We start from the raw sequence: 16,394 nt of genomic DNA, 5'->3' as shown, positions 1-16,394 counted from the left end.
TCCGACCTTTTTTTTTTAGTTCTGTACACCATCAGCATAAAGAGAGTAAGTTCATCAGTTTGTAGGTTGACATTAATGATGTGGTTGAAATTTAGAGTGGCGAGTTCTATCACATGTAAGTCTTTGAACTATTTGGATCAAAACTTTTTTACCCTCTACATCCAAGTGACAGCGTTATATTCTCCATACTCTTTTCTATTTCCTTTGGTACTGACAAGGAGAATTTATTATCAATCAAACCTTATGTAGGTGATCATTTCCTTTATTCTCAAGATCTTAATGAAACTCTAATATTAATCTGTTGCACAGATACCAGTTTACCATTTTCAGCTGTGCATAAATGATACAATAGCATTACTGTTCAGAGAAACTAGAAATTGGTTCCTTTTTCTTTTTCAAATGCAGATTAATGTCGTGCAAGGTAATGTTTTAGGCTTTGGTCACCATTTCTTCACTATGACAGGTCTAGAAATGTTAGTAAATTTTAAGATGCAAGGTATGAAAACAGGGAGGAAAGGAATGTTTTGGTCAGTAGTCAAGTCAGAATCTGGAGAGCTTCAGGTAACAACCCCAACGGGAGAATTTTTTGCAGTCGTGGATCGAAATGTAACCAGTGAAATGCAAACCCTATTTAATGCATTGAAAAATGCAACTTTCCTCTAATATGTGTCCTTTCCTTCTTGGTTTTCTCTTGATATAAAGATGGAAACCCTACCAGACTGAATGAAATCACTGCCCTTACTCTTGTAAAAGAGTCTTGATTACTTCAAACCAGGAAATGCAATTGCTTTCATGCCTCAGTAGTGACAAAAGTAGTCACATAATAAGGTGGTGCAAAAATGTTTATTCATCTTATTAGAGTAAACAAACTGGTTTCTTTATTTACACAAATATATTAATTACATTTCACTTTTGTTCAGTGGCATTCCCGTTTCCATTAGGATCGTGTCCATTTTCTGTGACAGCAGGAGCTGGTTTTGGCTGCTCCTCTTCTTGCCGAGCTTTTTTCACTGGTACCTCTGTGTCCTGCCCCACAGAACTACTACTCTCCCCCTCAGGCTTTCTCTAGAAGAGTAAAACACACAAGAATATATAGTTGAAACCAAAAACAAATACTAGGTCACCACACATGCACTGACCCGACTAAAATTGAATTTGGTTTACCCTAGTTCATTTTCCAACAATTTTGCATACTAGGTTTCAAAAGAAATCTTGGTCTTGCGATTTTAACTGTAGATTGAGGATGAATAACTAAGTCTTGTTTTCTTTGGCATGGGACAACTCTCTAAGCTATTGTTCTCAGGAAACTATCGGGGACAGCTGATCAAATCACAGACAAATAGACATCTTGTATACCAAATTAAAAAATATTTTGGTCAATGTTTTAGAAAGCCTCAACCCTTTGAAACCCTACAAGTGACTAACATCTAATTTCTCCATGCCACACCAGCACTGAATCACATATTAGGTCATGAGAATAAAGTAAAGGATCACTGACTAAAGAAGCTCTTAATTGTTAAACAAATTCTTGTTATATTACCATAGGAAATCTTAAGAGAACAGTGTGGGAAATATGTATACTGATTTTATGGTGTTAAGAGTAAATTGATGGTAAATATATTTTTTTTTCTTTGGCATGGGTGAAATCTCTCACCAGGCTTCTGTTACCACAGATAAAATGGTAGTACCTGGCACACTCCAAGGGACAGGTCATGAAATCACAGGCTGTTACTTTTGAAGGTCTATAGGTGGCCCTTAAAAGAAAAGTTGTGATGAAATGGGGAACCTAGCTTGCACATATTGGCCTGAGCGGCACATCAACATGTCCCAAACTGGCAATCTTGTCTCTCACTCATGACAATTAATTAAGAGCAGTGTCATTTTAAAGAGCTTACCTTTCTGCGCACTGGTATAAGAGTGGCAGTTTGTTTAACTGGTATCTGTGGAAAATCAAAAACATGATTGGAAAACTAGCAGCCCGCTCACTTCTCAATATTGATTTCTTTTTTCAAGCTGTTCAACTTTCTCATAATTAACACTGACGCAAGTGAAAGCAAATGAAGTTTGACAGCTGTGAAAGGGTTGGACCAATTCTATTCTTTGCTACTTCAACAGTAAGGTTAGTCTACTAGACAGAATTTGCATTCAAATAAAACAAACTGCTCTCACTTGTGAACTATTATCTGTCATGTTTACTTTGCTTACTGTACACATGTGTGATGTATCAGGTCACATGATCAAATTCGAAATATTTATGGCATATGACTTACGAAGCCGCATTTTGGACAGTTTTTCAAGCGAAAAAAGGCACAAAGAAGCATTCAAAGTACCTTGTGTATGTTTGAATGTGTTACCTGAGGTATTTAGATGGTAGTGTTACTTTGCAAAGCACTTTTCTGTAAGTATTCCAAAAAAATGACTTTTTAGCCGTCAGTTACCCTTTAAATGTTATTAGACAGTGAGCAAGTGTCAGTAGCCTCAAATTTGTAATGTGCACAATGCAGTTTGCAAACAGTTTGTTTGTGATATCAATTACCTAACAAAATAGTTCTTTCTTTATAAATAAATTTGGTTTTAATTAAGTCAACCTCACATGCATTCAAGACATTTATATACCCAGCAAGCCAGAAATTTGGTTAACATTTAAGGTGGCTGAACACAATTTTTTTCCGATGCAATTCAGCGCGCACACAAGGATTGCAAAAAACAAACATGCCGTCAACAGAGCAGTCATTTCATTTACTCAACACATACCCACACTATCAGTGCTATTTTTCTCTATAGTTGGCACAGTGTATAGAGGGCTTTAATCTTTTATTACAAAGATATGTTAGAAAAGCTAATGGTGCAAAGAACCAAGCAATTCTCAGCTTTTTCATCATTACCGAAAGAAACCAGTTAAAAGCAGCACATGCGTAGTGAGTAAAAAAATTGCAATTGAATGGAAAATTGCTTTCTCAGAAATAATTTATGCCTATTTCTTGAGAACCACTCATTCGAATTTCACGAAATTTGGCACAAAAATACTTTAGGAAATAAGTGACTGGAGTATTGAAAAAATTGATTTTAAACAACGGAAATTCTAGAAAATCAATTGAACCTTCAACAAGGGATAACCAAAGATCTCTCTGTTAAATTGTCAGCAAAATGGCGTTAACTTGTGAGTATCGTTACAAGCTCACTGCATGCAAATTATAAAGAAAATCAAATGACTAGTTTTTCTACAAAGAAACAAAACCGATTTTAATTGCCTATTTATATCTCTTCATGTTGCCATGGCAATGGCACATACGTCAGCTTAACTATCGCAAAAACAAAGTTTGTGTTGTTAACTTGCTTGCTGCCAGTTTTGGCGACTGAGAGATCAAGGGTTTTAGAGAAAATGGTGAAAGAATCAAAAGGTATCAAAAACTGTGTTCAGCCACCTTAAAATAAGGTGCTGTCATTTGGACCTAAACAAAACAGATGTTTTTAGAGAGAAAGTGGGAGTTCTAGAAATGGTTACCACACAGATTAGAAGAATCTTTGCTTATAGTTTTGCCATGATAGTAATGATAACTTGATCAATTTCCTGATGGAACCAAAATAATTCTCAAGACAAGAAAAAGAAAATGTGACATTTTAAAAAAATGCTAGACTATGAAAGGAAACTTTAATATATGCAAATTGATCTCAATATTCCATTTCTTCCTCACCGTGTTTGTAGGAACACCTTCTGTGCTGCTTGTTCCAAAGCCCTCTGTTGTTACTGACTCCTGCTTTATTACCAACACAAAACAAAACAAAACAGTACATAAATGTATTAATTTTGACATACAATTCAAAGAGTTCAAAACTCTACAATCATCTTATAGAAAAAAGGCTGATAGTTTCTAAAGAAACTGTTTGGGGCTGCGTCGGTGGGGGTAACAAAATAATTTGGATATATCAACAAAGTTGAAATGGTAAATTGGCCACCGTAATGATTACAAGAGCTGATGTTTCGAGCGTTAGCCCTTTGTTGGAGTGAATAGAGGAATTGTGGGTTGTGTGTGCTTTTAAAGGCAGAAAATGGAGCTACGTTATTGGTGGGAATATGGCAACGAGAAAAACACGAATAAATTAGTGGAATGAAAGCGTTTTTCTTGTTGCCATGTTCCCACCAATAACGTAGCTCCATTTTCTGCCTTTAAAAGCACACACAACCCACAATTCCTCTATTCGCTCCGACGAAGGGCTAACACTCGAAACATCAGCTTTTTTAATCGTTACAGTGGCCAATTTACCATTTCAACTTTGTTGATAGATCCAAATTATATCTTATAGAAAACATTGTTTGTTGTCGTTTTATTAGATAATTATGCGTAAATGAAATCATTTGTCTCATGATGTACAAATATGTAGCTTTTTCACATGGCTACAGCATCAAAACACAAAATATTACCTCTTTTGGAGCTGAATTCATCATTTCATGTGCATCATCCACCTTAAAAAACAGCACAAAAATTATCACCACAGTTGATTGCAAGTACATATGGGTTATTAACCCTCTATTAACCCTTTTACCCCTAGGAGGGAACACATTTAATTTCTCCCAACCATATCATCCCTTTATCTTGCATTCAAGTCATGAGAATACACCAAATGATCACAAACTCAAGGGGCTTTCTCTTCAAGATAGAATTTCTCCTTAAAGTATCAACACAAAATCAAGCAGGCAAGTGATGAGATTTATGAAACATATCAATTAGGGAACTGTTAGTTGATCCAATACCAAATTCTCCCACATAACATCATAGGAATTGTATAGCAGACTGTTAGGAGAATTACTAATGAGATCTGGGAGGGGGAGAGCTGGTTAAAATGAACCTGTGTCACTTACTCTTGCTTTGATCTCAGGGTACAAATTCTCAAGTTCCTCAAGTTCTTTTCTATCCGCAACACAAGGATCTTTATCTGATGCTTTTCCTTTCCCTTTGCTCTTTGACTCCCACTCTGCGACATGTGCCTCTAGCTTGGATATTTTGAGTTTTAAACATTCCAATGCTTTGCTAAAGAATTCATGTGCCTTGGTGTGATTTGGTTGTAAACTGTAAGCTAGTCCCATGCTATAAGATCTTTGAGGTCACAGTTAAGGGAAAAAAATTGTTCTACCAGACTAAACAGCTAAACATTGGAGGAAAGAGAATATTATAGACACAATGATCATATGACCTTGTTATTCATTAATTTTTACTGCAGAGCACATCCCAGCCCAATCAGCCCAACGTAAACTTTACTTCGGTGAAGATTGTATAACAAGAGGATCATGGTCATAGAGAGTTTTATACCTTCATGTAGCTGTTTTGGTTTGCAAAACAGTTCTTTAACATGACAGTGATTGTGATTGTGATCATGATTGTAATGCAATCATTATAGTTATTTCCCTTTCTTTTGTACCTTATCTTGGAACAATACATGCGGATTAAAGGTGAAAGCTACAACCAATTTGCTTTAGGAAATGTATACAGAGATCAGTATAAAGAATATGCATTCTGATGATAGGGTGTGGAGAGTTAAGCAGTCATGGTAACCCTTGACCGAGTCCCAATGGCCTGATTGTACTTTTCTTCCGCCAGTATTGAACATGCAGCCACTTTAAGTGAGTAATGTATGGAGATTACAGCAATACAGCATCAAGACCAAACTTAAAATATATCAGAGCTGTATCTTATCTGCTCTCTTGTAAGGCTCTGAACGGTGGAGAATGACAAGAAGCTATCTCCAGAAGCTGTCAGGCTTTCACACCAAGAATCCAAAATGCATACTCCACATCTTTTGGCCTAGAACAATCTCAAATGAAGAGCTATATGATAGATGTCATTAGGAGAGCACGGAGAACATATTAATGAAAAGAAGATGCATGGAGATAGATTGGTCATGTACTGAGGAAAGAACCTGATGAAATAACCAAAACAGCTCTTCGTCAGACTCCAGAAGAAAAGCAGAAAAGGGAACACCCCAAGAACACTTGGCGATGCACTGTGGAGAGTGAGCTGAAGAGCCTTGACTTTACATGGCACTCAATCCAGAGACTGGCCCAAGACAGGCAGAAGTGGAGAGGTTTTGTTGCTGCCCTACATGCCAGAAGGTACAATGCACAACGAGATGAGACTCAAATAAAACTAAAGCTTTCAAGTCCATGTTTATCTCACAAAAACTGATGTAATAACAGTTTGAGTTCAAATTTCCTCAACATAAGAGAAGAAAAAATTTCTCCTTACAAGAACAAATTCATATCTAGCAGACAAGTGACAAGAATAGAAAAAAAATATTAATTAAAGGATTAATAGTTCATTCAATCAGATACAATGAAATATATGAAGTTCATATATTTTCGCTATTGCTTAAATAGCGCTATCTACTGCGAGGATCGTGCATCATACGTAGTTCATCCAATACCAAATTTTCTCACACCAACCTCATAAGAATTGTATGGCAGACGGAAATGAGAAACTAGATAATATCTTGAGAATGAAAAGGTCAATCACAAATACAAAAAAACTCTAGTAAAAACCAATGTCTGTAGGTTTTAGAGATTTTTTCATCAGGAGCTCATGTAAAAGGGCAGAGACAAGGAGTACTAGCTACTGCACTAGTAAGAGTAAACTGCACATTTAAGGAAGTCTGGAAAATCAAAGGATACGTCTCCGCAATGAGTCTGTCATCAGCTTCTAAATGTTTTGTTTGAAGATCAAGACATGACTGGAATTCCTCTACAGCATTTACAAATTGTTCTTAACAAAAAACAAAAACAAAAAAACAAATTTGCTTGTTTAAAAAGCACTTTAACAAGACCATTTGCAACCAAACTATCACAAGGTTTTCATTGTGAAAATTAACATTTGAGAAAACCACTTCTTTAAAGCCCAAGAATCACAGCTATTGGCCTTACCTTGTTCTAGTTGGATCTCTCCAAGTTTAAGGTGAACTTCAGCCAAATTCAGCTGAGCTTCTTTGTTTTCTTGTCTTAAAGTGAAAGAGACTATTGTTACTGAGAAATCAATTTTCAAAGACAGTTATTAACAAGCTCCTCCGCAATATGTCAATATAATTAAAACAAAATGTGCTATTGATGGTTGGAAAAATATTTTTGAGACTTGGTTAATTATGTTATCACACCACTGTTCCACATAATACTTCTTGAAAGAAGTTCAAGTAAATAATTATTAAAACTAGAAACAGTTTTACTTATATATAAATATGAATCCTGATGCTTAGGTGTAAAGGGTTCATCACAGCAAGTTGGTAACAGATGGCTTCTCTTCAATTTCAATAACATTATCCACACAGACAAAAAAAAAAGCAAAAACTTAGGACAAAAAAACTTAACTTCTAGGATTTCACTTGATATCACATCAAATTCTCCCAATCAGTTTCAAGGAATTAAATGAAAAAGAGAGAGGAAGAACTCTTATCTGACAATGAGTTACCTATACAGCATTCTTTTTTGTTTAAATACGAAGGAGTTGGAATACAAACCTAACAAAGATGAGACGAGCCAATTCCAAGAATTCCCAAGCTGACTGCATAGTTGGGACATCCAATTCCTCCTTGATGAAAAAAAAAAAAGCTCTCAAAAGTCACTTAGACCTTATAACTCTCCGAAGTAAGTAACATGTAACTTCTCCCATATCGGCTATCAATAAAAAAACATCCTGACACCTATGTCTATTCTACTGGACAAATTGATTTTTTAAACAACAAAAGTTCACAAGCTAAATATAATAACAATTAAAACACCAATCCATACCTCTTGTTCTTCTCCTTTCTGATTTCCATTGGCTTTCCCTTCTCCCTCAGTTCCCTCTTCCACACCTTCCATATCTTCATCTTCATCCCCTTCTTCGTCCCCTTCTTCATCTTCTTCCTCGCCCTCCTTGCCTTCTTCAGCACCCTCCTTGCCTTCTTCTGCACCCTCCTTGCCCTCTTCAGCACCCTCCTTGCCTTCTTCAGCACCCTCCTTGCCTTCTTCCACACCCTCCTTCTTTTCTCCTTCATCCTTCCTGGCTTCTTCAGCCCCCTTTTTGCTTTCTTCCTCCCCCTTTTTAGCTTCCTGGCTCTCTTTTTCTTCCGTTCTCTCCTTCATCTCTTCTTTCTCATCCTTATCTGCTCCTTTTTCTTCATCTTTGCCTCCTTCCTTTCCTTCACCTGCTTCTTCTTCTTTAGCTTCTTCCTCTGATTTTGTTTCTTTTTCTATCTCACTTTCTTCCACTGCAGCACCATCCTTTTCATTATCTTTCACCTCAGCATCATCTTAAAAATTACAAACATCAACAACAGTGAATACACCATACATATCTATGTTAGAACGTTCTTTGAATTTGGTGTTATACCAAATTCTTGGTTAATAATTTTTCTTCTTTCTGGTCACCTGGCTTGTAAGACACTGGAGCATAACTTATCCTTCAGATGTTGATTTAAAGTTTTAGTCTTATGTTTAAACACATCATTCCTGTTATGGACCCAATTATTTTTTTCATTCACACTTTTTGGCCTAATTTACCCCTAGATCTCATCAGGGTTTGCCCCTTTTTTCAGAACAAATTTCAAGGACTTGTCCAAGACTCAAATTGATTTTTCAAGGACTCCAAATTTCACCTTAAAAACCTTTCATTCCCAGGATTTCAAAATCAATTCTCCTAATGGTCTCCATACATTTATTACAGCATTGATTTCTGAAAACTTTATTGATTTCCAGGACTTTCCAGGACTTGTAGTGTTTTTCCAGGACTTTCCAGTCCTGGAAAATGTCAAAATAAAATCCCAGGACTTTCCAGGTTTTCTAGGACCCATACGAATCCCGTCTCATTAGTAACTCTCCTAGCTAGCTTACATACAATTTGTTGTAATATTGCTGTTCTGTTGTTAAGGCTGGGCTCCCTGTGCCCTGCCCGCATTTTGCATGACCAGCGGTTTCACTTTATGGCTATTTATTATCGTAACCGCCATCTTGTATTTAGTCTTTAGTTAGGTTCTAAGTGAAGTAAGGCCTATTAAAGGTTCGAATTCAACAATTTACTTCACTTAGTTCTCATATCAGTAACATGGAAACCCTGCTAAAGCCACAACGTCTCGACTTGGATCCGAATTCGCCGTCAGCAGCGAAAGAATGGAAGCATTGGCTCCAGACATTTACGAATTTCATTCGAGAATGTGGTGAACGAGCTCCCGACCAACATCGCACTCTTGTAAATTATGTGTCACATAACGTGTTCGAGTACATCGAAGATTGCCCAGACTACGAATCATCCATTGAAGCCCTTAATCGATTGTATGTCAAACCTCCAAATGAAATATTTGCTCGCCATCTCCTCGCAACGAGACGTCAAAACCCTGGGGAGTCACTCTCCGAGTTTCTACAGGAACTTCGGAGGTTAAGTAAGGATTGCAATGTAAAGAACGTGACCGCCGAACAATACAGAGAAGAACTGATTCGTGACTCTTTTATCAATGGGCTGCTATCTCCATTAATCCGACAACGACTTCTGGAGAATAGACAACTTGATCTGAAGTCTGCATTCGACCAAGCTAGCACGTTGGACTTAGCCCAGAAGAATTCCGAAGCTTGTGTAATACCTGGCAGTTCAGCGGCGTTAATTTCGGCTCTCGAAAATAGTGCTGGAATGTCCACACCAAACGATAATCACATGACTGCTGCTGTCATGCCCTCAAGGAAATGCTATTTCTGCGGAGGCTCTCTTCATAATAGGAAAGACTGCCCTGCACGTAACTGTACCTGTAACAACTGTGGTAAAAGTGGTCACTATGCTAAAGTATGCCAGTCAAGAATGACTAAAACAACGGCTTCAATAATCTCACCATCTCTCTGCTCAATAAGCGCTGCTTGCCCACAAAGTCTCATGCAAGCATCCCTTAAGGCCACTATCTGTGATGTCACTCTGACTGCTCTCGTTGACTCTGGGAGCTCAGACAGCTACATAAATGAAAAGGTGGCTATGCAAATGGATCTTGAGTTACATCAGTCTGATCAGGACCTATCTATGGCTCTCACCTCTCTGACAACGAAAGTCCTAGGCCACTGTTATGTAAATATCAAGATAGGCCACCAATTCTACCCATCTGTGCACCTGGGGGTACTAAAGGATCTCTGCAGTGATATCATCCTCGGCCAGGATTTCCAAAGGAAGCATAAAAGTGTTGTCATAGAGTATGGAGGTAAAAAACCTGAACTCAAAATTCCCAACTCAACACCAGTGTGTGCTTTCGCGAAAGCTTCGATTGAGGAACCATCCCTTTTTGCAAATCTCCTTCCAGGATGCAAACCAATCGCAAGTCACCTCGGTTCAGCAAGGAGGACCAAGAATTCATACATCAAGAAACTAACCGCCTACTCTCCGAAGGCATTATTGAACCTAGCACCTCTCTGTGGAGGGCTCAAGTTGTCATCTCAAAAGACCCCCTACAGCGCCATAAGAAACGCCTGTGCATTGATTATTCACAAACTGTTAACCTGTACACAGAACTTGATGCTTATCCCCTGCCCCGTATCGACGACATGGTCAACAATTTGGCTTTGTATAAGGTGTTTTCAACTTTTGATCTAAAAAGCGCTTATCACCAGGTGCCAATCAAAGATGCCGATCGGAAATATACTGGGTGTGAGGCCAATGGTAGACTCTATCAGTTCTGCCGCATTCCATTTGGGGTCACAAATGGCGTTGCAGTCTTCCAGAGAGCAATGGACAAGTTTGTAGAGGAAGAAAGCTTGAAGGATACATTCCCATACCTGGATAACATAACTGTTGCAGGGCATGACCAGCGAGAGCATGATGAGAATGTCAAGAAATTCAGAGAAGCTGTACAACGACGACAGCTCACTTTGAATGAGAGCAAGACAGTAGAGTCTAAGACGTCCATCAACCTACTCGGTTACTGCGTTGGCAATGGCCTCATCGCCCCAGACCAAGAAAGACTTCGTCCCCTTAGAGAATTTCCTCCTCCAGAAAACCTCCAATCTCTCAAAAGAGTTGTTGGGATGTTTGCATATTACGCAAAATGGGTACCAAACTTTTCTGAAAAGATACAGCCTTTGTCGCAAGCAACTACATTTCCCCTTGATGGCAATGCCCTAAGTGCATTCACAACACTGAAAAAGGAGCTGGAGAAAGCTTCCCTTCACTCAATTGATGAAAGTCTGCCCTTCATAGTGGAGACCGACGCATCAGAAACCGCTCTGTCAGCTACACTAAATCAAGGTGGCCGACCTGTTGCGTTCATGTCCCGGACACTCCAAGGAAGTGAACTACACTATCCTGCTGTGGAGAAAGAAGCCATGGCCATTATCGAGGCGGTCCGAAAATGGCGCCATTTCCTTGCAGGTAGACACTTTACACTAAAGACAGATCAACAGTCAGTAGCATTCATGTTTGACAACCGGAAACGTACCAAAGTAAAGAACAATAAGATTCAGGACTGGAGACTTGAGCTGGCCTCCTTTAGTTATACAGTAGAGTACAGACCTGGGAAGGACAATGTTGCTCCGGACTCATTTACCCGAGCATTCACAGCTTCTATGCCGACAACGAGCCTCAGCGAAATTCATGTTGCACTATGCCATCCTGGTGTCACACGGATGTTGCACTTTGTAAGGTCAAAGAACCTACCTTACTCTACTGAGGATGTCAAGAAGGTGTGCTCTAACTGTAGAGCCTGTGCTGAGCTTAAACCACAATTTTATCGACCAGAGCAAGGAGTCCTCATTAAGGCTACCCAACCAATGGAGAGACTGAGCATTGACTTCAAGGGCCCATTACCCACAACCACTAATAACCCCTACATGCTGACAGTTGTGGACGAATATTCACGCTTCCCTTTTGCTTTTTCCTGCCCAAACATGAATTCATCAACTGTCATCAAGTGCCTGGACCAGATATTTACTCTTTGTGGAACACCAGGGTTTATCCACTCAGACAGAGGTCCCTCTTTTATGTCCCAGGAACTCAAAGAATACCTATCACGGCGAGGCATTGCTACGAGCAGGACAACACCTTACCACCCAATAGGTAATGGCCAAGTAGAACGCTATAACGGCATAATATGGAAGGCCGTCCGTTTGTCCCTAATGTCAGCAAACCTGCCTGACAGCAAATGGGAGATGATACTCCCAGACATACTTCATTCAATAAGATCCCTCCTCTCCACTGCTACCAACTCAACTCCACATGAGAGGTTCTTCAACTTCCAGCGTCGTTCGTCACATGGCACCTCACTGCCTACCTGGCTACAATCAGCTGGACCAGTGCTGCTTCGTCGATATGTGAGGACAAGCAAGAATGATCCCATCGTTGACCAAGTGGAACTAAAAGAAGCAAACCCTACATACGCACGCGTAAAATACATGGATGGTCGAGAGTCAACTGTATCCATCAGAGATTTAGAACCGTGCCCACAAGCCTCGGCACAAAGCCCTCCAGTCATCGTGCCAACTGTTAATGAACCACAGTGCCCTGCTCCGATACCTTTGGACCAACAACCAACTGAAAGCAAAGATTTGCCAACTGAGTGCCAAGATGGAGCAGTTAATTATGATTCGGTCACGCCACCTGCTGTAAGACGCTCCACTCGTGTGATTAAGCCACCATCCCGGTATGGATGGTAGAACACTGCCGACTATAAGCTTAGAACATTGAACACTGCCTCCCCCTGTTAGTTAGCTACGTTTTAAGGGAGGGAGAATGTTGTAATATTGCCGTTCTGTTGTTAAGGCTGGGCTCCCTGTGCCCTGCCCGCATTTTGCATGACCAGCGGTTTCACTTTATGGCTATTTATTATCGTAACCGCCATCTTGTATTTAGTCTTTAGTTAGGTTCTAAGTGAAGTAAGGCCTATTAAAGGTTCGAATTCAACACAATTCTAATGATGTTGATTTAGAGAATTTGGTATTGGATCAGCAATCCCCTAATTGGTTTTTTCTTTTATTCTCATCACTTGTTTGTTTGAATTGTATCTGTGTTGTATCAAGGAGAGTTTAATTAAGGGTTAAACCAAAGCACTCAATTGTGGACTCTCTTCCACTGCCATTAATAAATGCTGGTGAGTCCTTGTATAATAGTTATACAAAATCATGTTTTCAACATGCAAAACTTATGAAACATTTCTGTGGTTCAATTTACCATTTTCTTTGTCAGCCATGGCATCTTGTACATCATCCCGGATCTTTTCTTTGGCACTCGGACTCATCTCACTGATCTTTGGTCCGACTGAAAAGCATGAAACAAAAAAAACAAAACAAAAAAAAAAACAGAAAACTGTTGTAAAAGTAGTTAAGGCTGCACTTGGGCCAAGTGGCCCATACAAATATCTTATTAACCAAGCGCAAGGGCCATACTGGGAGAATATTGGCCTGAGGTCTTGACAGTACGGACCGAGCGCAGCGAGGCCCGTACAAAAAAGACCGAGGGCCGATATTCTTCCAGTATAGTCCCGAGCAAGCTTGGTTAATAAGAGATTTATTATACAACTGAAGTTGAAAGGCGACACAAGTGCGGTATCATTCGGGACCATTCGGGACAGTGCCCGGTCCAATACTGAGAGAATATTGACCGGCAATAGAGCATTTTGATTGGTTGACTTTAGTTATTGGCCCTCTGACTGCCTGAGTCATGTAATAATATCAGAGATTACCCCTGGTCAGCTTCTGCAGCATAGAGTCAACTTCAACTTTACTTTATTTAGCACTCAAGTTATAGTTACAATATTAACATAAAAAACAGGAAAGGATACATATGTAAAAAAGTTAAAGCTAACAGTGCAACTGTGTTCCATAGTTCGTGCATGGAGGCTAAGAAAACCTAGAGGAACTAGGAGTATTACTTGCCCCCCTCTTTCTCCCCCCTGGAATAGGATGCTTGTCCATTACAGGTCACCTCCCCCCCCCCCTCTGGCATTTGTTTCTCTGAGAGTTTGTCAATACTCAGTTATATTTACGGATGGAGAGAGAGAGAGAGAGAGAGAGAGAGAGAGAGAGAGAGAGAGAGAGAGAAGAGAGAGAGAGAGAGAGAGAGAGAGACTGTGCGGCTATAGTGTTTTGGCATACAACACCATAACCTGGCCACGTCTCAAACCCAGACCTCTCAATACTAGTCCAAAGCCCTGCTCTGGTAAAAAGAAAATTGGACCACTTCAAGGAAATTAAACATCAAGAGTGGAACAATGCACAAAAATTAGTTTTTACAAGCTACTCTTAAATTCGAGAAAAAATAAAGTGTATGTATGTATGTATATATGAATGTACGTATGAAATATGTATGTATAAATATACACAAGTTTGTAGAGCTCTTTAAAGCGATACAGCCTTTTTAAAAGGAAAGTTAATTCACCTGCCCCCATCTTCTCCTCCTCTTCATCGCTGCTTTCTTCACTTTTTGGTTCAGCTATAGAATAATTTAAAGGAGTCATAACTAATATGTAAGTTTCAAGTGATATATATGGAAAGAGTACCATATAACCCCATACATTAATTATGCATTCCACTTCTTTGTCTTTCACGACAAAACTTTAAAAACAAAGTCTACTAGTCTGAATGCATAATTAATGAATGGGGTTATATGGTACTCTTGCCCTATATTTTAATGCATTTTACTGTGGTTAGAATTACATTACTTTTTTATATTCATGAAGTATAGTGAAATTCAAATTCAACAGAACACCATGCTTACCATCTTTCAGTGCATTTCCGAGGACACCATTTTCTGCTCTGCAAAGGTAATCCATTAAAGTATATGAATACTACCAGTCTCCACATTTATTCTCCAAAATATTGCATGAAGAGAGGGGAACTTGTAAAACCTAGCAAAATTTATTACTTTGAACATGTTTTTCTTCTGAAAAGTTTCCAACATCAATAAAGACTAACTTCTCAGAATTGCCATTTATTCTGGAAGTTTAAACTAAAACACATCAAAAATGTGCATTATGAAAATTGCATTTACAACTACACCAGAATGTTCAGAATCTTTAGTTGCAAGTGACTGAGTAGCAAAACTGTCATTTGGGGGGGGAGTCTTACAGTTACTAGAGAGGAAGGAGGGAGTGGACCCCAATCGTCATGATAACATTTACCTTGCCAGTTCTAGTAAGGACTTTCCAAAGAAGAGGTATGCTTCACCACATTCATCAGCACCTGGGCCGTATTTGCCATCTCTATTGTGATTAAAAAGTGTTAAAAATAGAATAAGTGATAAAGCTTTATAAAATAATTACAGTCTGTACCTTGATGAGGAATCTAAAGTTAGTTATAATTATTCACAAGTTGGAAGTTTTCTACAGACGCTCAAAAAACATTTGTGCCATGATATTCCCATAAAAAGCTTCTCACATGTCAAGTTCAGCCACAGCTGCCCATGCGATTGAAAATTCTTGCTAGGAACGGCGTGGAAGTTGTACACATTTTTGTGTGTACTTCAATGGAAGTTTAAATGCACAATGGATAACTCCACGTGCAGAATTGCGAAGTTTTTACGATTCAAAGCCTTGTTCTAAGAAATCAAGTCTTGAAAGTATCCGTTAAGTAACTGCTGATGAATACTAACATTGAAAGTAAGACTTGATTCAATCGTTTGTCAAAACGCAGTTAATCTTGCGTTTGAAAATTGAAATTCACAGGGCTTGTAGTATGTAACAGATTTCACCGTAAATCCGCCAGTCAACACTCAAAATAAGTGTTCACTCTTGCTGTATTTCAATTTAAGAGGACATGAACAAGTTAAAAACAAAAATTGAAGACTTACAACTTCTGAGTTGCTTCCTCAAAGCATTTGACAGCTTGCACGACTTCGTTGCAAACGAGATGACGGCGTCCTTTGCCCATCAACTTTGTGACTTCATCACTGAAAAACACCGTAAGAAAACATGATTTAGGAGAGAGTGTTTACTGAAGACAAGGCTAACTACAGTGGAAAGTATCGCTTCGAATCCAAGTTACCAAAATTACCTGAAGGAAGATTCTGAAGCTGTACTTTGCGAGGAAGTAGCCATGATTGTAACTTTCGATCGAATCATGCAGCAGATTTCGCGCTATTTATTCCCGCGATGTGACGTCATGAGGCATGTGACCCACGGGGGAATCTATTTAGAACCAGTCCATGAATGCAAAATGTCAAATACATTTGGTTTTATATCAATTTATTTCTTCATTCCATCCACCGAAGCAGCATCTCAGTTACTTAAGAAACTTACTCCCTTTATTAATGCCTTTTAAATGATTTTCCGCCAAAACTTTGGCCCTGGTTCGCAACTTAAAACGTCTTGAGTGGAGACGGAAAATCTGAGAAGTGAGATGACTCCCGACACGATAGAACAATTAAGAATAAATAAAATTGCCCGACCTTTAAAAAATACGTATGTTCTGCGAA

General features: G+C 39.0%; 1 protein-coding gene across 6 annotated transcripts; it reads right to left on the bottom strand.

Moving 5' to 3' along the window:
• Nucleotides 1-824: 824 nt before the first annotated feature.
• Nucleotides 825-16,126, bottom strand: LOC111331518 (histone-binding protein N1/N2). Of its 6 annotated transcripts, none has more exons than XM_022936638.2 (15): nt 15,974-16,126; nt 15,771-15,869; nt 15,103-15,183; nt 14,700-14,737; nt 14,361-14,414; nt 13,155-13,241; nt 7,772-8,274; nt 7,501-7,571; nt 6,914-6,987; nt 6,665-6,755; nt 4,862-5,096; nt 4,424-4,465; nt 3,696-3,758; nt 1,896-1,940; nt 825-1,065 (listed from the first exon to the last, which is right to left on the bottom strand). In XM_022936638.2, the coding sequence occupies exons 1-15, from the start codon at nt 16,039-16,041 to the stop codon at nt 907-909; spliced, it is 1,710 nt and encodes a 569-aa protein (XP_022792373.1). In that variant the 5' UTR covers nt 16,042-16,126; the 3' UTR covers nt 825-906. The 6 variants fall into 6 exon arrangements, with proteins under 6 accessions (XP_022792373.1, XP_022792374.1, XP_022792375.1 ...); XM_022936639.2 differs by having other exon boundaries at nt 3,696-3,755; XM_022936640.2 differs by having other exon boundaries at nt 7,501-7,568.
• Nucleotides 16,127-16,394: the final 268 nt, after the last annotated feature.

This window comes from Stylophora pistillata, chromosome 11 (assembly GCF_964205215.1).
Source record: "Stylophora pistillata chromosome 11, jaStyPist1.2, whole genome shotgun sequence".
Lineage (NCBI taxonomy): Eukaryota > Metazoa > Cnidaria > Anthozoa > Scleractinia > Pocilloporidae > Stylophora > Stylophora pistillata.
This window is presented reverse-complemented; position numbering and strand designations above follow the sequence as displayed.